We start from the raw sequence: 26583 nt of genomic DNA, 5'->3' as shown, positions 1-26583 counted from the left end.
AATGGGCACTGACCTATTGAAGGACTCCGGATTAATCAGACCACCTATAATTTCTTAACATGCGCTGACATCGCACAGCACACAGGCTTTTTTTCTTCTTTTCACCTCTCTCGAAATCCCGCCACTTCGGTTAGGATCGAGACTACGACCTACGGTTCAGCAGCCTAGCGCTCAAGCAACCGCGGCTTATAGAAAGTGCTTTGAACCCACGCGGGTTCAATGTGCTTAACGTCAGTCATACATTTAACGACAGCCACAGTTCCCATCCTTGAAACGTGCGCGGTGACGTGCAGAAGCAAGAGAAGAAGCGTGTTGCGTGTAGAAAGTGATGAGCAAGGCCTTAAAAGTACCCAACGTATTAGTCGTAAAGGAGGTTGTCGTGAAAACCTGGTGAAGCTGTTCCTTGAAACGTTGTATAGGCAACAGAATTGGCGAGGCGGCGGCGTTTAAACGGCGTCGTGAGAACAATCTCCATAGTGCTCTGCAGTCTATCACAGTACATGTAGATAATAGGTTGCCGTACAACGTTGTTCAGCATCCTTCGCGTGAAAGATAAGATGTCGGCGCTGATAACGCTAATGCATCCTCCCTGCCTTGGCGCTGCACGTCGGTTTCTAGCCATTTCCTTATTTTCCAGTCCGCATAGTGCAACACTTCAAGATCGCATATATATACCGGCGCCCAAAAATATAAGACGAGCGCCCGAGTGCGTTACTTGGATTGACTTTACATCCGCTGAGTGGTGGCTGCGCTAGGCTAGCTGAAGCCCAATCGCTATCGCCAGCCCCTGCACCGTGCAACATTGTCTCGGAGAGAAATGACAGCGTCAGCTACGTGTCATTCCAGGCGACGCGCTCGAGTGATCGTGGTACGTTTGCGGGCAGTGGTACATGATTCGAAGTGGCGTGGTGCTGAGGCGTCCAAGCTGCGTACTCTCGCGACGTACGCCAGTAGCTGGGATGTATCGCCTGCGCATACTTGCATGACCCGGAAACTCACAGACTATACATTAGCCCACTCGAATATTCAAACCATTTTTTCGAGTGGCACGCGTGGAGCGTGCACGTGCTTCACAGAGCAATTGTGTACACACTATCAGAGAGCAGTATCTTTTAGCACACCGAGTGCCACCGACTAGAATACCCAGCCAGCTCTTTTCATAGCCACCAACAAGAGCTCGAGCCGCCCAATCTATGACCAACATGTAACCAACTAGCCAAGCTTTGCCACCATCGTTACCATCATGAGCTCCCACTGCCTCCACCGAATCTGCCATGTGCCCAACAATCTCTCCAGTAACGTTGTCATGAAATCTATCCTCCGCCACCGTACCCAGCATCTTTCAACAATCACAGTATTATTTCCATTGTCGCCAATATGCTTCCAACGCACCCTTCGTGGTTTCCAATGTGTGCATCAAGATTTCCAGAAAAAATCATTTTGGAATTTCGCCAAGCACTTTAGCTGCAGAAATTTTGAAGTTTTAAAAATGAATAATCGATTAATGGTTACAATTGCCCGAAAGTCGGTTTTGCGAGTGGCTGCCCGGCAATGAGTTTTTGGATGCCAATGCCAAAGGCGCAAACACGAGCAAAAAACCAATAACAACACAGTCGCCACCTTGCGGCGCAGCGGCGAACCCTCCTTAGTGTTAATCCCGGCTTGCGTCGTCTGCCGGCCATGAGTGTTTTGCTAGTGCGCATGGCCCACATTTCTGGTGACTGTTGTTTTCTTCGTCTATTCAGTGTCCTGGTTGTCTGCCTTGTCTGCCTCTCACAAAAAGAATCCGAGTACATCCGACTCTTTTAACATTATATGCGGTTCACCGGGACGCCTAACTTCACTAAGATCTATGACCTCGTATTTATTGCTCGATTGGTTCTCGAACAATACCACTTATGTAGTCTCACTCGATAATGTACTTGAGTCGAGCTCTAGTGTAGTTAAAAGAGGATTTACAGCCACATGAGCAAGCACCCCCCGCGGCTATGCGACTCAGAGAACATTGAGAGAAAGCAATGTGACTCAATAAACCGTAAAACAGAAAGAAGTATTCAGAGTGACTTGGAAGTCGCAGAGGGCAATCGGAGAAAAAACGAGTTGCTTAAACCAAACGCTTTCGAAGTTCGATCCGCCAACTGGGTGGAGCTGAACCTTAACGGTGGGCACAAAGAGATGTTTTGCTCTTTTATTTATGTCGTAGAATGCATAATTTTTTTCCAAGTAGGGTGGGGCGTAGCAGCCCAAGCGTTTTTATAAATCAAGAAAGAAGCTTCCTCAGATTGCTTGTCTTAAAATTAGAGAAAGAGGTTTTGGGACTCGAAACGCAGCGCATGCTTGCAACAAATCAGAAGAAAGAGTACACTGTGTGTAAAGCATGAAATGCAAGTGTCTGGTGTTAGACACGCTGGCAGCTACTACTTTGCTGATACATTTGCTGTGGGGCTAAAACGTAAGAATTACAGCAGCGCGCATCAAGAAACCGTAGACGGTGTTACCCGTCACGTTATTCATGCAAGTTGTTCATATTTTAGCTACAGTTGTTCTTTTAATGTTCCCTCTAAGCAAAACACTAATATGAAGCTTCTAAACTGGTCCCGGAGTAAGAGAAGAGTCCAACACTGCTCTGCAGCGGAACGCAAAAGCAAATCAAAGTACAATGCACTGCCCTGAGAGTTCGCGAAGTGGTACATAAGATAAAATAATTGCAAACCTAGGCTATCGTGACAGACCTTGTTTTTAGTCAGTTCTTATGCACGCAATCTTTCACTCATGACTTAGAATGCAGCTTTCCGTGGACTGTTAATTTTGGTGTTTTATTGGCAGCAGCTTGGAGAGGAATTGGCAGAGCATGACTCTAAACGCTGTGATAAACGCCAAAAGTGAATTCCATCGCGGCTCATTCTCGAGTAATGTTATCATGCTGTGCCTCTGACGCCAACGCTTTTGAAGTAGGCAATCGAGGAACACAAGTACTAGAAGAGTCAAGAACAGATCAACTTTGTCAGCGTTCTTCACCTCTGCAAACACGTATAAAGTAGAAAGATGCATTCCGGAGAGATATGATTGCAAAAAGTTATTGATGGCAACATTGTAGTGGTCATTATTTTATTGTCCTTGTTCTATTGACCGTCAGAGATTAAATTGTGAGAAGTAGTTGGAAAGATGCAACATAGTTTGTATTACGATTGGTTTCTTCAGTCTTCATTCACTTAGCGGATTACCGACATCCAACAAAAGTTATACATCGAACTTTGTTCATCTCACAAGCCTTTCGTTAATGCAAAAAAAATTGTTATCGTTCCTTAGTAACAAGGTAGCAGCATCTGTGCTGAGACGCGCTAGCCAGGCTTAATGTTCGGTAAAAAGTTAGCATAGCAATTTAAGCCTTACGAGAGGTACGAAAACAAGAAGACAAGAGTTTTTGTACAATTAGTTACTGCGTGTTCGGTCAAAGTCAATGCTTGTAAATAACTTGAAGTAAGAAAAAACAAACTTGTCGCATATTTCCTTGAGCGTGCTCGCGTGCCGCCATAGCCGACAAATTTTATGCGAGTTTAGCGAGAGCATTAAGCAGTGCTGTGTGACACAAGCACGTAAATGAAGTGATGTGTGATTTTTATATCATCTAAAAAAATTCTTAGTAGTAGCTGCTTAGTGAAAACAGTGCACACACGAAATCAGATAAACGCTGTCCTGAAGGCCAGACGAGTAGCGTCTCGGTCATTGAGCACGCGGAACTAGGCTGCTAGCGGCTCGCTTCACTGTGGCCACCGAGGTGTCGGCGCTCACGCTAGCCGCCGGGAAGCGGCTGCGGATGACGGCGCTCCGTTCAGGACGCGGCGCGGGTGCGAACACGCGGTGGTGGTCGCGGTGGGCTCCGTGGTCGTAGGGCGTGTACAGCGGCTGGCCGTTCTTCACCTTGCGTAGATGGTGGCAGTAGAACTTGCACAGCACGATCAGCACCAGCGCCTGCACAGTGTCAGTATTCACCACATGCTTACTGTTTGGACGTGTGGCAGTGTACATGGCATATACACAGAACATTTGTAGTTGGGAAGGACCTGCATTGTAGCAAAGGGAAAGCGATATTTGTGATGCGACTGCCTGGTGCAGGGAACAGCTTTTGAAAGTTCAAGGGACTGGGACTTCAAGCACAGGTATGTGCGGCGCAGAAGTTGGTTCACTATTATGACAGAAAAAATAAAGCCCCAAATAAACTGTGACGTCCGTAATCAATAACAGGAAGCGTGGAACATAGCTATAGAGCTGGACACAAATAATGTTCCTTACTTGCGAAATACTATCATTTAAGCGGCCTTTTTTATCTAAATGTCAAGCAACTACACCAGCAAGTCCTTTGCCGTGAAGTTAATGCCGTGTTTCCAGTATTAAACCTGCTCCGTCAGTTTTCCGGAAATGACACTAAAATTAGTAGCCAATTTTTTATCCAAGTTATCATGTATTTCAACTTGAGTTTCTTGCCATTACTTTTAGTGTCCGAAATATTCTAATCGAGAAATCTCTCCGAATATAATGTCAACGCCGCATTCAAAGACTGCCGGAGCGATAAGTCCTTCTACCCGCTCTGAACAAGCAGACATTTTCGTATTTGAATTCAGCAGATATATTGCGGCGTTGCAAATGGTGCATGTCTGGACGCTGCGGATTAGTTCACATTTTTATCTTTTCCAGAGAGCAGCAAACATACTGTCCGCATTCAGAGAGATATTGCATACAGATCTGAAACACATTAAGCGGTGCGCTGTCTCATATTGAGAATCCTTGATGCTAAGGAAACGAACTTCAAGACCACTTATCTCACGCCGCTTTGTAGAACCGCTGTTACAAAGATAGGACTGTATATTGCGTATTGTTAACAAATAAAGCGGTGCAGCTCCAGCAGTTCAAGATCGCGTTTGTAGTGAAGCCCTATATCTATCAGCCTTCAAGGAACGAGAGTAGCCAGAAAGGTGAAGGCAGACAAGACGCTTCACGGTTCTTTGCATGTAAAGAGCAAAAATAGCCCGCTGGTCAATGCGCACCACTCACAGAAGCCGACCCCTGGTTCTTACAAGTGTCGCACGCCTGACTGTAAAAGTGATGATGATAATAAATGATTCTAAGGAAGCAGTGCCACATATATCGAATGGCCGCAGGTATTGCCGAGGCACGATTCTCTCCGTTTAAAAGGGCGTACCTACCAAGCAGGTTTCAGGAGTAACACGAACTTTTGTTGTACTATAAAGTGTAGGGAAGACTGCACATGTGAATTCGCTAATCTCCTGCAGAAATGGGGGGCTGGTGGTTTTTACGAAGAAAGAAGGCGGAAAATACAGAGGAATATTGAAAGACACAACGTACAAAAAGTTCATATGACGACGAGAAGTGCCCGCGCTCGGAATATGCTGAAAGATAGGCTACTACTTAAGGTCGGATACAACTCAAGAACGAAGACAGCTTTTCCCTGTCAAAGAACCCCCTTTTGGCCAATGCCGTCGGCCAATTCTCACGACCCTGCAAACGTGAAAATACCGGGAGCGGCGCCACATTGTAAACAGGAGTCTATCGACGACCAAAAAGGGGAGGGATTATCGCCTTTCAACTGCCACCTCCTGCTTTGTCACACTAGCAGGGTCATGAGAACCGGCCGACGCCAGTGGCTGGAAGGGGTCCTTCGACGGGCAAAAGCCGCTGTGTTTTTAGGTTTTTTTCCGACTATAGTGCAGACGTGCTGCGAAGCATTGCACTACCATGGCAGTAAGTACAAAGTAGGCGCTCTTAGTCAAGTGTCATGTTCGCCTGATACCATATCGTGCGGTTCAATAATAACATGTTAAAGGAAGAGGTGCTTCTATTCGATCGCTGTTCTGCAGCGCTCCATCAAGTTTTTTTTGCATTTTGTGTCTACCGCCATTTCGTGAGCCCACTGGTCCTAGTGTGGGTTTTTGGTACGTCTAGTGCATCGTACGAAGTGCGCTGTGTTTGATTTCGCCCGTCTGCAGCCACCGCGGTGGTTGGAGACGAACCCCTAAAACACCCAGTCTCCCCACCATAATGTTTCGATAGGTATCCCGGGCATGATAAATGCATTACTATGTGCAGTAAAGCGTCGGCTGGCTGTCATGTGCTGAATAACATCCTCGAACCACCATTACTGGTGTTAACAAAGTGGGATCTATCACAACGCATCCTCTCGCAGAGGATGGATTAGAGGAAGTGGAGAACAAAAACGCTCGCCTTCAGGAAAGCACCAGTTATAATTAGAGCACCTTACACGATACGCCGAGTAAGGCGGAGTGTGATGAAGCCCAGTTTACGCTTGTCTCCTATAAAAAAAAGCGACCGGAGCGGATTCCTGTAGTGTCCCGCCCGACTGAAGAGGGCCGAAGCTTTTGGCAAGTGAATATCAATAATAATAATTGGTTTTTGGGGAACGAAAATGGCGCAGTATGCCTCATATATCGTTGGACACCCGAACCACGCCGTAAGCGAAGAGATAAAAGAGTGAGTGAAAGAAGAAAGGAAGAAAGAGGTGCCGTAGTGGAGGGCTCCGGAATACTTTCGACCACCTAGGGATCTTTAACGTGCACTGACACCGCAGAGCAGACGTGCGCCTTAGCGTTTTGCCTCTACAAAATTGGCAAGCGAATACAAACAGAGATTCGTTAGAAATTGGTTCTGCCGAAAACGAGAAAGTTACGTCATTCAGAGTAAATAAAGATGACAGGTTCTGTGTGTGTGTTAATTTCTTAACATCAGAGAAGCGTCTACTGTTGCTATCTGCAGTGGCTGTATTAGTTGTCAGTCCTTCCATTCCCGAGCCCTACACACGAAACGCTGGGAAAATGGAGCTGAGGGATGAGCAACTAGAATTTCGAGGAATGCCGGAATAATCTCGGCACGCCGACAGACTATGTACTCGACGTCAAGAGGATGGAGCGGTGCAATCCCATCCCATATATTCAGTGAATCTCACATGCAGGCAAGACCGCCCATTGCAAGAGAGGGTGTTCTTAGACTTTACTAGTTATCCTGGCAAGAGTATTTTTGACCAGCACTCCGGTGCTTCAACTACCGGCGATACGGCTACATGGCAAAGAACTGCCACGCGAAGCTCCGATGCAAGGTTTATTCGGAGAGCCATTTGCACACCCAGTGCAAATCGCTCCTGCTACAGAAGTGGGAGAACTGTGGTTGTAATCATACCGCTTCTTTCTGAGGTTGTCCCCAAAACATAGCTGCTTCAAACCTCTGGTGTCACGAAAAACGTCATGGCAGTTCGCCTCGCAATAACGCACCTCCTCCAAATCTGGAAGCAGTGCATCTAGTGCACCAGAATCCAGTGCAGCCTTACATACACCAAGCTTTGAAACCTGCATCGTATGCGTCCGCGCTGTACAAGTCAGCTAAAAAAACTCAAGCAATCAAGTACACAATTCTGAATCCAATTCTTCAGCTGTGCGGCTTGCTTCCGCATTGAAGAGGCCTACTCGGGAGCGTTCTGAGAGTCATGTGCAATGTCCTATTTTGGATCTCTCAATCACCTCATTTGAGCGTTCTTCTGCTCGGCAAGTGCAAGCGGTACCTGAACAAGGCCCAGTTACTGGAGTCAACTCTTCAATCTCAGTGGTGCAGCTGTTTACTGTGGTTCGAGCTATTGTTACAGCCATGCCGCAAGGAAACAACCTCCCGGAGGTGAAGGCTTTTGTGACATTCCGTGTGTGCTACGAGGATCCACGTTCGACGGCGCGGCGTAGACGGAGACCAGTGACAGCGGCATCATCAATTACCCAGCCATGCTCTTTGAGTGACGACCAGAACAACCGGACCCGCCGCCGCCCCGGGGAAACAGGCTTTATCCTCCCCAATTTCCGGGCACATTCCAGGACAAGGGAGCTGTCAGCGATCCAGAGCGCGCCGTACCACAGCCGACGCTATGCGCTACCGCGAAGACAACATTCTTTCCCTCTGACTCAACACGTGAAGGGGGCGAGACCATAAGTGGTGTAGTATGTTTGTGCGCCCAAGTGAAAGCCCTAGCCCCCCCCCCTCCTTCCCCTTACGACGTGGGCTATCGCCGGGAAGGCACCCACAGCTTCCCGCCGTGCCTCGTGAACAAAAGAGCATTCCCAGAAGGGCCGTGACGGACACCTGTCATGGCGGACAGGCAAGACTCGCCAAGAGTGTGGAAAGACAGGCGCTAGTGAATTAGCTCCGAAGAGAGAGCCTGTGTATACTCTCACTTGAGAGAGAGTGGTGGCGTTTTTGTTGTTTATTTAGTTTGTATTGTTAACAGACTCTGGGTTCGAGGCTAAGCCCAACCCAAGGGGTGGTCCCCATCTCGCATGTTATTTTGGATTGGAGAATTGATGCTTTGGGCGGGCCACTGGAAATGACCGCCCTTAGTCCTTTGTTAATCAAGTGCTTAAAAGCACATGTAAACGGATGCAGTCCAGTCTGAGCTGGGGCTCCATGCTTAGCATGTAATGTGATGCTACTTAGGCACTAACCTGCCCGGTCGATGAGTAAATTAGTGCAAAGTTTGTTCTGTTGTAAAATTATGCTCTGCTGTCATCATCTACAAGCTCGCCTCCTGTTCATCTTCCAAGCCGAACGACACTAGAGGAAGGGTTTGTGAACCATCCTCGAAGAAACGGACGACTATTGAAATTCTACTGCAAGCACGCTCAGGACGACATCGTTCGCCAAGAGGGCCTTCAGCGCCGAAGCCCGTCGGCGTGCAGCTTCTGCCAGCAACCGCTCGAGCCCAACTCCGGAGCCACTCCATCGCCCCCATGAAGTCGTCGGCACGTAAGCTCGGACGCCCCAGCCTCTGATGTATAACCTTAATCATGTGTAATTATTGAATATACCTGTTTGTTTAAACTGAGCCATACGGTGTCTCTTTGCCTCTCCATCCCGTGTGGACCTGCGCATTATGGGGGTCATCACACTTTGCTCTCGGTGGAGCCTTTACTGGCACAGCTTCCTAGGTCCTGCATTGGGCAAACTTTTCATGAAAAACCGCTTACAAATGTCACCCTTATTCAGTGGAATGTAAACAGTTTAAGAGCAAAAAGTGCCGACTTTCCAAGACTTTTTGAGCAAAACAATTTTCCTGGGTTGTGCATACTTGAAGCCGGTGCTGGTGACGACTACCATATTTCGAACTATATGTCATACAAATCATCACGTCCCTCTGGTTTGAGCAGGGTGATGTGTGTGTGGAAGGACCTACCGTGCTACCTGATCCCGTACAGTTATTCTGATGTTCCGGAGTAAAGTGTCCTTGGTAAGGTCTGTGTAACTGTTATTAGTATCTGCAAGCATCTTGTCGTTGCTGCATTGATGCTGTACTGAATATCTTTAATATAGCGGGCTCTCATTTACCGATTTGCAGTGATTTTTACACTCATAATATTGCTTGGGGTAGTGGCCACTATTACACCCGGGGAAGGGTCGATGAGCGCGCCTTACAGAAATGTAACTTATGTTTTGTGAACGATGGTTCTCCGACCTTTCTACGCAGTTTTCTTTATCCGAGCTGCATAGATCTGACTCTGTGCACAAAATATCTGGTGTCTGATGTGGAGTGGGCACAGACATTGAGACACGTGGTGTGATTACTATCCGGTATTGGTAAATCATGCTAGCTTACGATGTCAGGGTGCCCGACGTAAATCCAAACTTACCATTTGGGAAGCTTTCCGTCTGTCAGTCACAACATAACTCACAAAGTTTCCATAGACAATAATATTGACGACTTCGTTTTGCTGGTGCAAGATAGCCTTAGTCTTTGCACCAAGCAAGCTCCCATGCCTGATGAGTTCACAAGTATAGATGAAGAGCATGAGCGACATGAGGGCACTTGCATAAAAAATGGAAAATGTTTACAGTCGATTCAGGCCTTTAGAATAGTATCATGAGGCTCAAAAGATTCATTCGTTCATGCGTAAACGTCTGCAGCAATTAGTAAAGAAAAAATGGCGTGACTACAGCAGAACATCGACCCCTCACACTCCAGTACCGAAGATACGGATGAAGGTCCGCTCCTTAACCCATTTGGCGCCGCTTTACGTTAACAAGTACGGCTATAATTTCTTTTATTTTTAAATGAAAAATAAGTATTTCTTTTTCAGTAGTTTGCAACTACACCAGCAGAGCGACAGCCAATACTCCTAAATCGCTCGTCTTTGTTTGTCTCGCTTGTCCTCGTTTTTCCACGCCAACTTCTTCAGTATGCATTTCAACCAACTAGCCCAACTTTTCGCTCTCCTAACTCCTAAATCAAGCGAGCGCGTTCGCAGCACTCCTAGGAGTATATGTCTACGATCAACTATCGGCCAATTTAATTCCCGCTAACCTCTCAGGTAAGCGCCTCGTAAAATTGCTCTTCTGGTTAGAGTATCAATATTTCATGAAACATCTTTTATATAGCTTCAAGAAGAGTGGAAGTAAGCACTGAGTGCAGTGAAAGTTGCATACGTTTTACGCTTTTTGTGTAATATAAGAGTAAACCTTGCTGTACTATCTTTAGTACACCAGTACCTCGTGTGTGCACAATGGCAGTCGCTCTTCTAAACAGCTGATACTATGGATCCGGATGTTTTCTTCGGGAAGAAACGATTCTGTCGGCTCAGCGAAACACTCGAGGCTGCAGCAGATAATTCACAGAATGTTGCAGATGATGTTGATGTGGTCATAATTCCTTGAGACTCATCAGCAGAAACATACGAAGAGGAAGGCGGCGAGGATTGTATGCGTGCTATGCCAGTGAATGACGTTTCTGGTAAAAACTGTTTTTCTGTTTAGTGTTTTAGTGTGGTAGCATTTACTTAGGCACTTTGAGGCTCCTCAATGTTCGGCGTCAATGATCGTGACAGCAACAAAGCACTATTTTTCTTCGTTATTTTCATCCGTAGTAGCCTAGACAGTATGTAGTGGGACTGAAGCGGGTAGAATAGGACAGGGCTCGGACACCACTTAGGTTGGTGATTCAGAGAGGGAGGAGAGGCAGTGTGCACTGCGAATATTTGTATCAGTTTGCGCGGGTGTCTCCGAATGTTCTGCGATCCACCTTCGAGGCGCTGTTCATCCTGCGCAGAAGCAGGTCCTTTGCGTGGTTCTTACCGATGCTATTGCGTCCTGTTTTGAGCGAAAAACACTTTTTGCCATAGCCTTCAAAGCCGTGCAAGTTTTTTACATCAAACTGTTTGTTTTGCAGGCAAAGTGGAAGTTAATTGCTATAGCAAGGAAGAAGATGACGAGTGTGTCCTCGCGTTGAAGCGCGCAAAGGTTCCTGTCGTGAACTGGACCAGGGATCAAGCTGAGCATACCTGGGAGAATTCAACTAACGAGGCAGCGGAGCGCAAGGCGATGTTAAGATCTCTCTACAGCGGTTATATTCCGAGTCAAATATTCAGAACCATTCTTGATGACCAAATACTCACTCAGATGATAGTAGACTGGCAACTATACAAAGCAAAAAAATGGGCACGGCTTTTCTAGTGATTTAGATGATCTGAAGAGGTGCACCGGTATTTTTCTGCAGTCTGTCTAGAATAGCAGCCCACGTCTGAAACTTTACTGGCGCGTTGATGATGATGTTGGAGTGCCATATGTAGCTAAGCGTATGAGCCGAAATTGGTTTATTGAGATAAAAAAAATTTGCACCTAATTCTTGTCGAGGAGACGACTGATCGGATGTTCAAAATACGTCCCTTCATGAACCTACTGAACGAAATGTGCTTTCTGAGGGCGGGATTCGCTCGCGCGACCTTGTGTCGAGCAGTCGCACACTACATCAAGTGAGCAAATACGCCGAGTGCCCGGTTACTGTCAACTAACAGTTTACCCGCTTTCAACAAACTTTGAAGTCTGAACGGATATTTCCGATCCGATGTGAGGTGAATGATGCTGGAGTTTAATGATAATCAATATATTGTAGAAGACTAGCCCTACTGATTACAACTTTCCATGCCATAATGACCATCAAGCGAGAGTTATAAAAACAGCAGTAATGACAGGCCCGCTGCGCTACTCGTCATGAGAACATTAGTTTTTTTAGCATAGATGACATAAAATAGCGTATGCAACATTTCACTTTGTTGTAAATAATCCCACTCAGGACGCTCAACAATTACAAAGGAACATAATACACCCAAAGCTGCAAGAGGCGATATCCAGGCAACCATACTTATTATTATGACGCCACTTCCAAAATTGCTGAATCTTGCTGAGCGTGAATTAGCCTTCATATACTGCTTCGTTCTGTGACCCCAAGCATGCTTCTTGTAATTTGCCTCACATGTAGTCATGGCCATATTTCTGCAACCGCTGCAAATCTGTCACACTTCCGTGCACCGCTCACCAGGACCTCTCCTTGCGCTCCTTTATTTGTTCTGTGCTTACAGCAATAATAAACACTGCTCCACAGACTGCAGGCCTGATCTGGCTATTAATTACTGTAAACCTAATGTCGAGCGCGTTTTAGAGGAGGAAAGCTGCATGTGGCTTTATTGTAGTGATGAAATGTAAGCTCCAAACACAGTCATCTGTTGCCTCACGATATATAAGGTGAGCTCGCTTAGCATGCTTAAATTTGCGAAATATTCAAGGCTTAACATAACAGCGCTAATCTGCTGAATGCACTTTAAGGCAAATGAACTTCAGGATTTTCCGCTTGACCCTGGGGGAAGAAGAGATCGTGGTAGCTCTACTGCGTGTTTCTCAGGTTCTTACACTCATTGTCACTCCTCCGGCCCAACATGACCATAGGCGATACATTCTCATGAGCAGCTGCTCCTAGGCCTCTTAATCGTTACTCTAGGCTATTAGGGTAACGCGACTTTAGGCAGCACGTGAACACATCAGTTTTCCCATGCAACACATCAGAACAGCGACGGTGATGCCGCTTCTATATGAAAAAGGCTTGTTCAACGCTACTAGTGCAACCGCACACTCTGCATTTTGCTGCTCTTGAGTGGAGACCCACGCAGCTATTTAAAAAGTTTGACGTTACGCCTTGAATTCATTAAAGACATCCCACAAAAAACAGGTACGCGATATTTGACTGGTAATAATGGAACCGTGGTTGCGTTAATTTATTGCTTTTTATTCAGATGTTTGGACATTTGAAGACAATGTGGGGCAGCGGCAGTAACCACCGAGGGAAAATTTAAGACGTCTTTGAGAAACTTCTCCTTTTAGGTGAAATTTTCCAGCCCATAATTATTTGTAGATAAAGATGCATGTTACTCACTTTGAAAACGGCGTATATAAAGTAGAAAACGACATAGGAAAAGATGGATGTGTCCTGTTAAATGAAGACAGTGGACAGCATAGTGCGTTACGGGCGAGGTAAACATGACTGTACAAAATTTGTCACACTTGATTTTATAAAACAGGAAGGCATCGTCGCAAAAACTCACTGCACAACATCAAATGCCCTCACCCGGAGTTTGTCATGCTTTCTCAAAACGTTGTCGTCTTTAAGGTTGTAGCTGGGCTGTAAAATGAAAAATAACAATTTATTATCTTCCTCTTGTACATCCAAAAATAGAGGATAAATGCAGTTTTCGTGACATTTCTAGCGCGTTTCTTGTATCTATGTTTCTTAGATTTTTCATCGTAATCATTTCTAATGGAATGAAATATAGCAACTAAATCATGCTGCCGGTGTTCATTTTACTACATCATTTCTATTAGTTTTGTCTTAAAGTATGCGCAATCGGTAATAAGGTGATCACTTTCAGACTTGAACTCACATGCATGCACTGAGACTCCGACGACATTGATCGCATGCTTTTATTCTGCAGTGACAACACTCAGGCGCTTTGCTGTTGGCATAAGACAGACATTTCATGCTTTGGTTCAGGAACATGCGTGGGTTGGAAACATTGAGTCTAACAGCAAGAACTGTATTCTCCCAGCAACACATTCATAGATTATGCGCTTAAGCCATTATATGGCTATCAGCCTGGGTAGTGCATCATTTCCTTTCATGATTGAATAAAGAAGAAAGGAGGTACACACGATGTCTCCCCACTTGAGCACACAGGCAAGGGTCACACTGCCGCAGAAGCACAGGACGGCAGCCACTACCGCCCAAGCGATGAACAGCCGGAGTGACTCCAGAGGCTCCTACACATGCAGTCAGAGGCAGAAAAGAGACATGTGAAAAGCTCAGAACAAACGGCTTAACACAGGTCATTAACACGACCATTGCACAACTTTTCAACGCAATGACGACTCCTACGTGTCATATACCCGAGACGTAAAACAGTAATAAGTTATTACTGAACTCCTTTGCTTCTTCTGCTTGTGAGGCCACGTGCACTAGCGCGAACGCAGATTACACTATTCACTTTTCGATCAACTGGATGCGACACGACGCAAAAGGGCGGAGTTCACTTTGGTGTTAGCGTGTAGTCGTTGAATCCATTGGGCATTCATTTCATACTTTTAAATGGAATGTCTTAGATATAAGCCGCTTTATTCAATAAGAAAAACAGTGCGCGACCATAATGACAAGATGCTGCACTTGTGGCGCCATAGATGATTGCGGGGCACCTTTGAAGCGGCACGCCACGCTAGGCTAGCAATTTCTGCAGCAAGGGCTGTCATTATATTTACAAAGACGATTGCCGAACTGCAGCCACAGGAATTTTAAAATCCTACGCTTGAATGTAACTTACATCCACAAACTTGGTAACACAGTGGCACGTAGGATTTTCCGCGAGCTCTTCTTTCGGTATTCGAAACTGGGAGAGAGAGCGACGCCAAAATGACATTAGTAACCCGCATCAGACTAGTGTTTTCAAATCAGAACAGGAAACCAGTCTGGCGTCCAGGCGCCTAAAGCACAGCCTAATGTACAATTTAACGGTGCAGCGCGGCGCAATCGAGAAGCTGGCACATCCACTGAAAAGACGACACATCACAACTGTCGGAGGCGCGCCATAAGATTGCTGTCGCCTTACCGGTGGTCTGGTCGAAGGTGGGCCGCTTTTAAAATTGTTTTTATGAGGCGCTTTAGTTATGTCTTCAAACTACCCATTAGGTCGTCATTACGAGGGAATTATTGGGGTAAGGGCATACTGTGACTAGTGACAAAAAGGTCTTTAGAGACACGGTGAGAACAAATCCACGCAGTCTTATTTATCTGTAAAAATCATTTCTATGGCTATTTCATTCAATGTTATTATTAGTCCAGCGAAAATTGATCTATTTATTGAGCTCATTCCAAAAAAAAATTTACCCCTACCCGATTCTAGATAATAAAGTGGTAATTTCGTCGGCTTGGTAACAAAACATATATATGTTCAGTCTTTCTCGTCCTTGTGTGATGTTGCGTTATTTGGATGCAAATTCCTGAATTTTACGCCATAAAGGGCTCTGTGGTTGGCATTTCGGAGTGCGTCGCGGTGTAGCGAAGCCTCTGGCATCCATGAGGAAAAGTGTGCCTGCATAAAGCAGTGTACTTGAGAAACGGGTAGGTTATGTCGCCTCCTGCGTCTCATTGTTCGCCTTTCGCACGTAATGAAAGCTGGCATTTCCAAGAATACACCGTATTTTCATCTAGAGTGCGGCATTCTTTTGAAACAGGTCAGGTTGAATTATTCACCGGTGTTTCTTTATAAATGTGTTGTAGGAAAATTATTCGACAAAGAACAAGTGAGAATACACATTAGAATAGAAAGCGGAGATAAAAGTCTCATATTCGAACACCAAGGAAGTAAATAACAAAACAATATGTGCAGCAGAAAAGGGCTCTCAAAGGTACAAAAATTGACAGTTGCCGAATGAGTAGCCCGCAACGCGCGGCATGTCTTCTCGTGTCCTGCTTTTAGCTTCCTAGAGAACGTGGCAACGATCACAAAGAGTTCTTTTGTTCTCACTAAACCTCGAGCTTCTCTTGACAATGATTTCGCAGCGCAGCTTTATCCGAAGAAAAGCTCATTCACTGCTTGCGGTATGCTGCAACGCGTGCGTTCGCTTCTAGTGCGCTCCGAAATATGAAAATTTGACAGTGTTCGCGCACTTAGTTCAGATTATGCGGCAGTTTTACGTTGACGTGCATTGGTAAGTAAGAAAAATTGGTGTCGTGGGCTGCATAAGACTACGGCAAATTTGGCGCACTTTAGAGGCTTAACTTGCTCAATAAACGCAGAAAGGAATTCCTGGTGACTCTAGAAGGTCGCATACAAACTATTTCCTTAGAACTGCATATAATGGTCACTGAACAAAGTCAAACAAACAAAACAATTGACCTTTTGCATTTCATGTGAAATCCTTTGTTTAGAATAGAGCACTATGGGCACAGGTGGCTTATATAGTCTTCAGATTTGTTGCCTTTTATATAGCATAATGTGACAAATGCATATAACAGGCATTGACAAAAGTAAAATACGAAACAACTGATGTTTCGGGTTCCGTACGAAACTCTTGTTTCACAGAAGACGACAATAGGAAAACTTGGCATATGTAGCCTCCCTGTGACCTTATCTTGCTTGTTATTTTGGTCCTGATGACGTGAGTACGTAGCTCAAGCTGCCGCTATTGTATTGTTACGGGACGGAAAGCCAATGAAGAAGGAACATGAAGGATGGTGATGGCATGATTTTATTGGCGCTGGAGCCCTGGCGCAAGCGCTCCCGCAGCGCCACTGTGCAGTTCATCGACTTCTAGTGCGCCACAAGACCAGGAGCCACCGAACGATGGCTCCGATCGCAAACTAGAAAAATGGCACAGACGATAAAACACAGCGCATGCCAATGGGTACGACAGAAGGGATGAACAGAGAAGAGAAGTAGATGAAGGGCTTGCCGTCACGATGAAAGATATGAACAGATTAGCCGATGATGCCCGGGTGAAGCCAGGTCTACGAAGAGTGAAAAGCCACCGGTTACCGGAAGCCTACGCCTAGGACCGTGGACGCACACAACGGCAGGGCTGGGGCGCTGTGTTCTTTAGTGTGGGTGGGTGGTCAGTGGGGTCTCAGGTCAGCGGTTTTGGTCTGGGATACGTGGCGTCGTTGGTCATCGTGTCTTCTGGGTTCACATGTGTGGGCGGTCATTGAGACTCACATCAGTGGCGGCGGTCTTGGATCAGTGTGGTCGCAGTCATGTCGTCGTGTCTTCTGGTCGGGCTTGAGGCAGGGCAAATAAAATCGGCGGCGTTGGGTCATACCTGGCATGCGGGGATAATGCCGGGAGGTGCGAAACCACGAGCACCTCACAGGAAACATGCGGGCAGCACAGCCCTGGAGCTCCGGGGCCGGGTAGTAAAAAAACCACGCACCTCCGCCAAATGTTGCGCAGCGGCCAGCCAAAGAATAAGGCGCGATGAACAATGTACAAGAGATATTTAATGTCCGCTGACCTAGAGCGAGCGCTCCGTCCCGCACCACTGCCGGCCTCGTCTCCTTCGTCGCAATATGTTCCGCTAAATGTGAATGTCCAAGCGAAGCGAATGACAGAATAGTTATTTAAACTATTTTCAGTCACAACTTGCCTTTCTGTGGTTCTATAATAATTATAAAAATGACCTGGACCAGCTGCATTTAGAGTGCAGAGAAAGAGAGGATCCACGGTATAACGCGGCTTTGTTAAAATACACTCAGAGTAGGCCTGAGGAAACAAAGTGATTAATCGCAAAGGTTTATTTCGTCTTGTTTTTAATTATTTATTGCACGGCAGCTGCGACAAATCATCGTCCGCGCCAAACTAGGTGCAGTAATATCTGCAAATTAAGCAGGTTCAATAAAATATTTGGCATAGAAATGCTTTACGAAATGAAAATGGTACGTGCAGTTTAACGTCCCGCGTCTGCATCTGGAGTATGCCGGATACAGTATTGGAAGGCTTCGGGCAAATTGCGATAGCCTAGGGGTCTTTAGCGCGCGCTGATATGCAGGTTTTAACGAGTTTTACGATTTGATTTCTACTTTTGTATAAATGACTTCACTATGATGCAGAAAAAAAATAAAAGGCACCTTACATTTTTAATTAGTAATCGGCGCGGCGCAATAACAAATTTGTGTTCGCTGAAATACGGCTCTGTACCGGTCAAGACTGACGCTTTGACTTGACCGGATGAGCAACGCATACTTTGCTGAAATGCTGATACGAACTGTTCACTTTAGCTTTGCTCTGGTACGCAAAATTATAAATAAAGTTTAACCCGATCTTACAAGCACACTTTAAATTGCTTGCATCCAGGTGGAAATCTGTTTAAGAGCGCGAGTTCCACGTAAACTAGAAGTTCGCGCGATCGTCAATGACAGGAATAGAATTCCGATCAGAAGTGCGGTCCGAGACTCGAGCAGACTTTCAAATAATACGCTTGACCCCTTGATACCAATAGCAAGGTCCAGCGAAAAGAGTCCTAGCTCTTTTTCTTATTTCTGGCCCTTTCAGATGCAGCTCTTTACACATAAGTGTGAAAGAAGCGAAACGAAGAGAGTGATGGAAAGCAGACTGCTGTGATGGTGTTTAAATTAACCCTGGTCAAGATTACTTGTGGACTGGCCTTATGGACTAAAAGAGGGCCGCTTCCTTTCAGAAGTGACAAACTGTAAGTCTGAAAAAGCTACAATTTTGGTAATACAGGCAAACATAGCAGGCTGCAGTGAAAGCCACGAACCTTTTGCATGCCGCTGAATAGTATGACTCCTGTACAGCTGTTTAGGAAGCACTCCGTGCCAAAGTAAATGTCGAAGTATAGCATATATTCTGAAAGTAAGCGGGAAATGAGTTTCAGTGAATCATCCGTATATTTTTCAGGTTACTTCTTACGTCATTTGTGATAACTAAGTAATGGATTGAAATGTAGAAATTTTGAACCATAAGCTACAAAAAAAGCACCACTTTCTTACTCTTCCTTTTTTAAGCTCTCTAAAAGTTGGACATTGTTGAAAAGCAAGCCTCACCTCGAATACCGCCGAACTTGTTCCTGTAGCCCAAGATGATATAATAGCAACATAGTAGTGCTTGCGTGAGCTGAAACAAAAGATTTGAGCAAAAGAATTATGCGTCTGAATTGCAGAGGAAAGTAGGGATCATCGGCGACTACCCTAGACGAAAACCGTAACATGCACTTCTTAAACGTAGTCTTTTGTATTTTAAATATTAATGCTAGGGGAAGCCTTGCTTCCGGGCAAGAAACATATATCGAAGTATCGAGCCGCTGCATGCGATTTGCCACATGATTCGATAAAAGACAACAAGCACGCTTAGCCTAGTCGTGGTTGTACTTGATAGCGTTATTTTCTATTTGCGAGGAACAGCGTCACATATACAGAGTAATTTTTCTTCGCCTATAGAAACTTTTGTGTTAAAATAACGAAGCATACGTCGGTGCGGTCTGCGCATGGGGACCGGACAACAATAGGGCCACTATGTCTATAATAGACATCTTAACATTTGTTTTTTCCACCTCAAAGGAACTAATTACCTTTTTAGTTTCAGTATTAGGGCACAAGATTAAGGTCGCCGGCATCTAAGGCGAATCACGTGTTTAAATTGTGTGAACCGGCATTGTGGTTTGAAGTGTCGAACGTCAAAAATGTCTTTAAAAGTGTTTTGTGGCAGACTTCTAGTGCTGAAAATATTTCAAATAGCGTCACGGCACGTGCTGTTCTCGCCGAAACCAGGTTAAATTCTTACAGATCAGTCTCTTAATATGCTGCGTTAAAAATACAAGCGGTATCATTTTATAAATGCGCGAAGTTGGAACGCCAACTTAACGAGCCTTGAAACTGCCTCTTTTCGCTCGATATTTCGAACGACACTGGCGATTAAAAAATTTAAACGCTATAAGCTCGCTCCTATGTTGACAGTCTTCAATTTCGCAATACAATCTTACGCGATAATAAAAGAGAAATTCAAGAGGTAATTTAATTGTTTAAGCGCACAATAAATGAGCTTTGTTGCGTGCGTACTGTACCGCTTGCTTAATTATGTACATGGCCAGACTGCACCCGCATCTCAGTGTTTTTAAAATAAAGTGCAAGAAATTCTTAGAATCATCAACATGTGCGCCGAACCGAGCAACTTGTGGCATGCAGCCAACCGTTATAGCTATTTTATAAAGTCAATGGCCGCATTGCCATTACTTCGAGCAGAAATTAACTTAGGATACTTGGCAAACATGCGAATATGTAATATCGCACAGACGGTAGTAAAATCAGTTATCGCTAATCATTTATGATATCGGTGCCTCACTGCTTGCGATGACTTTTATACAAAAAGCAAGGATGACACAATTATTTTCTACTTCCCACACCAGAATATAAGTCAGCGACAGGCATCTATCGCTCAGAGAGCTGCATTAATATGTACGCATCGGACTACCATATTAGTAGCAGGATTTTCCATGGGCGTGTTTTACTGTGCAAAGGGATGCTCATGGCGATTAGCGAATAACAGGCCTCTTCTAGGCATAGCAACTATTCGCTCATTGCTTTTGACGAAAAAACTTATGCAGCGGAAGGTGAGCTTAAAGATTCCTCGAGAAAGCTCTGCACTACCGTAATCTGTAGTCCCCAAGAGGGTCATTCGTTTATTAACAAATAGTACTGGGAAGAAAAATTGCCGATGCACCGAGTGTCATTAGCGTTGTAATCCCTGGTGCGAGTGCTCGATTTTAGCCATGCTTTTATCCGTGCACTGGACGCATTGGCCTGCAATGAAGTGTGGAACTTCGCTCGCACGTAAACAAATTTCTGCTCTCATGCTGGAAGCATTACGGGAGGGCTTGAATACGAGGCCCGCACATGTTCTTCCCATGCAGTTTTACTTTTTCAGTTGCTTGCGAGCAGCACGGGTGCTAAATCATCAAAACGTCGTTAAGATTAGGGTATTTTTTTATGAATTGCTCGACGCATTTTAGAGAGCTGATGTATTCTCTTGTCCACTGAGAAAAGAGACAACATAACGCAGAGAGTGGCAAATAGCAACCAAGGAAACGTCTGCTATGCAAAATCCTAATCACTGAAACCACGAGGAACATCGCATTGCCTAATTGACCATTATTTACGTACAGAATAGACAACGGCGATCTTCTTGAGGTCCTTGTCGCTAACCATGTTCTGCAAGAAATGGGCGTCTTCTTCTTCTCAAAACATGGCAAGAAGCTGGCTCCTTCTTCAGTTTCATCTTCTACTCCTGTTGCCTTAGCTTGTGCATTTCTTGTTTATCTTTCTCCACTCTTCATTTTCCTTCGTTATTACTGCTCTCTCAGCCCAGAAAGAGCATTAAATTATTACCAGTGAAAAAGCAAGCGTTAATTTAAAGAGATTTCGATGGAATGCAAGAAATATCAAATATAAAGCATCTGTAAGACACAAGTGTTCAGCAGAAGTCGCTCTGAATCTATTACGTACCTCGTTCTAATCACAAAAACAACTACTCTCAGCCTTGGAGACTTTCACGCGTGATTAAATTAGCCACCGAGACCGAACAGAATAACCCATTCTGTTTCACTAGTGCGCTTCCAAAGTAGTAAGTACGGTATGCAACGCCGCACATTTGTATTTTTCGTTGATATAGGCAGGAGAGGCCGGTTCAAATGATCTACCAGTGGTTGGTGCCACATGAAGGACTATTCGTTCTTGGTCTTGTTGTAAACTAGAGGTACCACCACACGATTATAATATTTCGTCTTTTTCTCCACAAAACAATGTTTCCTTTGCCAGATGGCCATTGCAGAGAAGCTCGGTGAGGCCAATGCTATGTCTTCTCAGGCCATAAGCTTACATGCACTGCTTTGGGCTGCTGCTGTTGAGAGATTACTTATTTTCGTTTTTATGCATGCTTTCTGGGAACCTGAGGACATAACTTCCCAGGCATGCAACTTGAGTTGCAAAGCTATATTAAAGTTAAATACAAATTTGGCTTTCTCGATTGATGAATATAATAATAGTACCACTCGTATTCACTTTTTATACCATTACGTCATGACCAGCAGCTTGCTAATAACACGGCTAAAGGATATGTAGTTAGGTATTTCCGCTCCACACCCATGTGACAGATGCCTTGTGGCAAAGAATAAAAATAAATATTTAGCATGATGCAGCGAGGTATGGGAAGGTAAATAATGGCGGCGCGTTTATAGACAGGAGATGAGAAATTGTGTTAGAGAACAGAATAATAATGTGAACTTAGCCGAAATGAAGCGCAGCAATTGCACATGGGTGGTGCGTGTAATTATGACAACATATAACCAATCTGCAGCGATGGCGCAGAGGTAGAGCGTCCACCTCGCCATCAAGAGGACTGGAGCTCGAGTCCCGGTGCCGCACATTTCTCCACCAGGTTGGAAACTGCACATGTCAAAGAAATTGCATATCCGCGTGTTGGGTGCGGCCTGATCTCGGAAACAAGAAGCGACAACCCACTCCCCCGCCAGAACAAGATTTGGCCACCCTGGTGTAGTACTTGGCCAGAACATTCTATAAACAAACCAATTAACCATCCGCCCTCAGTCCCCAGCGGCTGCGCAGCAACTGACCAAGGCGGAGGTCAGACCTGTGACGCTGCGGAGGGCGCAAGTAACCTCTGGCTCCGTACAGGCGGCTATTGGAATGTGTACCTGGCAACGTTTAAAGCTAGAACCGCATCTAGTGAGGCTAGCCTAGCAGTGCTGTTCGAGAAACTAGCGGGCAATAAATGGGATGTCATAGGGCTTAGGGAAGTTAGGAGAACAGGTGTCGCGTTTACAGTACTAAAGGACGGGCACAAACTGTGCTATCGGGGATTAGCGGATAGACGAGAACAAGGTGCGGGTTCCTCATTAATTAAGATTTAGCTGGCAAAGTAGAGGCGTTCTGTAGTATTAACGTAAGGGTGGCTGCTCTCGTAATTAGGCTTAATAAAAGAAGCAAGCTGAAGGTGGTGCAGGCCTACGCACCTATATTAGGTCATGATGGCCAGACTGTTGAAAGCTTCTATGAAGACGTGGAATCGGCAACGAACAGATTAAAATCGCAGTACACTGTACTGATGGGTGATTTCAATGCGAATGTGCGCGAGAAGCAGGCTTGCGACCAGGTGGTAGGCGACTATGGGATAGGCTCTAGAAATAGCAAAGGAGAAATATTACTAGAGTTCGCAGATAGAAATAATTTACGGATCATGAATACCTTCTTCCCCAGACCAGAAAGCAGGAAGTAGACCTGGAAGAGCCCGATTGGTGAGACTAAAAATGAAATCGACTTCATACTATGCACTCAACCTAGCATCGTTCAAGATGTGGACGTCCTCGCAAAGGGGCGTTGTAGCGACCACAGACCGGTGAGGTCACGAATTAGCTTAGACTTCAAGAGGGAACGGAAGCAGTTGGTGGAGAGGAAGGTTAACAAGCTAGCTATAAGAAGGAAAGTAGAGGAATTCAGGATATCGCTGCAGAACAGGCATTAAGCTTTATGTGAGGAAGGCGATCCTCATGTTCATACAATGAACGACAGTCTAACAGCTATCATTATGGAGACGCCGTAGAAGTAGACAAGGACGGTGCGACAGGATACCGCCAAGCCATCTCAGGAGACGAAAGATCTGATTAAGAAACGTCAAAGCATGAGGGCGTCTAACCCTAAACAGAATAGAACTAGCAAAATTTAGAAGTGTATAAATAAGCGCAGGTTAACCGACATAGAGAAGTTTATTATGAAGAGAATCGAGCATGCTCTAAAGAACGCAGGCAGCCTAATAGCGGTGAAGAAGAAACTAGGCATAGGTAAATACTAGTTGTATGCGTTGAGAGACAAGGAGGGCAATTTCAGTATCAATATAGATAAGATAGGTAAACTAGGCGAAGAGTTTACACAAATCTATACAGCAGCCAGTGTAATCAGAACGTTAAGAATAAAGACAGCAGCGTACAGCAATGCGGCATCCCGCCAATAACCAAAGAGAAAGTAAAAGCCTTAGTAGCAATGCAAAGGGGAAAAACCGCTGGTAAAGATCAGGTAAATTCTGAACTGTTGAAGGACGGATTGAAGATGGTGCTGTAAAAACTATCCCCTCCGTATGCGCAATGCCTTATGACTTCGACGATACGGGAAGCTTAGAAGAACGCAAACATAATCTTAATTCGTAAGAAAGGAGACGCCAAGGACTTGGAAAATTACAGACCGATCAGCTTACTGTTCGTTGCCTACACTGAATTTACTGAAATAATCGCTAATTGATTCAGGGCAACCTTAAACTTTAATCAACCAAATGGTCAGGCAGGCTTTCGTAAAGGATATTGCACAGTGGATCATATTCACGCTATCAATCATGTGATAGAGAAATGCGCCGAATAATCAACCACTATATATAGCTTTCATTGATTATGAGAAAGAATTTGACTCAGTGGAAACTTCAGCAGTCATACAGTGTGGGGTTGACTAGGGGAGATAAATACGTTATCCCTACTTTACCGCGGCGGACATAGGTAAAAGCCGCCTGGACCCCACCCCGTGATCGCGTACTCTACCTAGAGCACACCAACCACGGCGGGCCTTGCTCTGACGGAACAAAGGAACGACACAAACAGGTATTTATTGCTACACCAAGAATAATGTTAGCTAGCAACAAAACGCGCTAAGGAATCGAGGTCGTCCGACTCACCAGTAAAGTTACGAGCGAATGTTCGCCCACACTAGGGCAAGGGATACTTCGGGGTCTGGACGGGACAAGATACGGGGGGCAGTCTTCTCGCTGCTTCCTCGCCCCGCTGGCGAAGATCGGTGCCGCGATCGATATGTCCGCTCGCGCCGACGATCCCAGCTGATCAGCCGTCTCCCGCGCGCGAGCTTCAAGCCGTCTCTCGCGCTACGACGCAGGCGTCCTCTCTTGGTAGTCAAGGTAACTAACCAGGGAATGCGCCCCTCCTCGAGGCGGCCACTGCACGTATATCGCGGGAAAGTCTACAGAGGGGACTGCAGGGCAGGTCCTCACATCTCCCTAACCTTAAATAGACCCATGCCTCTGAAAGTATAGGGTACGGTGGAGTCTCCTGATCTTCATGAACCTGAGGCAGCTCTTTAGCGGAGGTCACACCGACAGCGCCCACGCAGACTTTCGCAGTTTTCCGAAGGCGGCGTGAATGTCTCCGCTGGGACGACTCGCATGGCCGTAGACTCCGTATCCGCAGGCCCGCGAAGAGAAGGCCGGTTGAAAACTGCTGGCCGGGTTTCTGAAGTAGTCGCAAGGGCAACAGCAGCCGGAGGTGACTGCTGACTGGAATCGCCACAGCTGCCCTAGATGGATGCGGCGAACAGGATACAGGCCGTTACGTCGCAGCAGGTGGCAGCGAGACAATGTGAACCCTATAGCAAGCATGTGTGGCTCCACCGGATCTGCGAAATTGCTGAAACGTTCATGGCGTGCCTTTAACGTAGGTCACGGGAGGAGAAACGGCATCCGCAAGGCCCTCGTGGCACAATGCTCACCTCGCTAGCAAAACGTGTCGGGCGGCTCTGCAAACGCAAAGTTCGAGTAAACAAAGCCCTTTCTTGAGTTGAACGAGACTGCTCAGTTCGTGCGAGGTTACAATAAAAACGGGCGGGCAGCAAAGTGCGCCCCCTATCAACAACACAGTCCGGTGGTCGTGTGTCTTCTGTCGTGGTGCAGGGAGCTCCGAAAAGCCTCAAGCCTAACCACCGCTCCGACAACGACTGTGAACAAAACAAAGACCAGAAACGGGTTACATGCGCGCAGCCGCGAGGAGACATCAGCTTTGTGGGGTTGAGGTTGAGGTGTTGAATGCTACAGGTGGGGTTAGCCTTACTTTGTCTGCCGGCAATTGCTCCACCGCAGCGTCCCTTCGATATTAACAATGCCGCATCTACCCCGCTAAGCGCACAGTCTCTTATAATAGCACACATTCTCTCCCGCAGTCACCATCTATGCACACAAGCAATCCACACAGTTCACATCACAGTCCACTCCAGAAGTCACCATCTATGCACATATTCAGTCACAGTAGAACATAGGGCATTGTAGTGCCACACTCCAGGCACACATTCACTCACAGTATAAAGTAGCCCACTCCGGAAGACACCACCTACGCACTCATTCAATCACAGTAGGCCATAGCCCGTTCCTGCTGTCACCATTTAAAAACAAGACCCGCGTTCTCCAGAAAGTTAAAAGAAGGCATGCAGCCTCCCTTCTGCATGTCTGGTTTCCACTTGGATAGACAATGTCTTGCACTGTGCTGTGACGGGTTCCTGTCTTCTTGAAGGAAGCGAACTTCACATGCTTTTGCGCGTTGTACTCTGGGCCGTACATAGTATAATGTTCGATATCCCTCACACAACACATAAAGAGCAGAACGGAGACGATGCTATGCCGGTCTTATGCATCCATGCAGGCGTGCGAGCAGAGGCCGTGCGAATTCGATGTAGAAGGGTCGCCTGAGATATTCTCAGTCCCTTGGTCACACATGGCTTGCGGGACGCACTCCACAGGGTACTAAACTGATCGAGCACCGTTTTCCTGCAGAGACTTTTCCCATCTTGAGGTACTTTTTTTGATGGAATCCTTGAGAGAGCCTTATGGGCGAGACTGTCTGCCACCTCATTACCGCTGA

The 26583-nt window shown here is 45.8% G+C and overlaps 1 protein-coding gene across 1 annotated transcript; it reads right to left on the bottom strand.

Annotated features, from left to right (window-relative positions):
• Window positions 1-3723: 3723 nt before the first annotated feature.
• LOC144120064 (uncharacterized) lies at window positions 3724-21201 on the bottom strand. Its single transcript, XM_077652533.1, has 8 exons — window positions 21047-21201; window positions 18935-19004; window positions 18649-18737; window positions 14700-14765; window positions 14038-14145; window positions 13457-13510; window positions 13265-13318; window positions 3724-3972 (listed from the first exon to the last, which is right to left on the bottom strand). The coding sequence occupies exons 1-8, from the start codon at window positions 21089-21091 to the stop codon at window positions 3724-3726; spliced, it is 735 nt and encodes a 244-aa protein (XP_077508659.1). The 5' UTR covers window positions 21092-21201.
• Between the last annotated feature and the right edge of the window lie 5382 nt (window positions 21202-26583).

The sequence above is a fragment of the Amblyomma americanum genome, chromosome 2, assembly GCF_052857255.1.
Source record: "Amblyomma americanum isolate KBUSLIRL-KWMA chromosome 2, ASM5285725v1, whole genome shotgun sequence".
Taxonomy (NCBI): Eukaryota; Metazoa; Arthropoda; class Arachnida; order Ixodida; family Ixodidae; genus Amblyomma; species Amblyomma americanum.
Note: the sequence above shows the minus strand (reverse complement) of the source record. Positions and strands in the feature narration are given on the sequence as shown.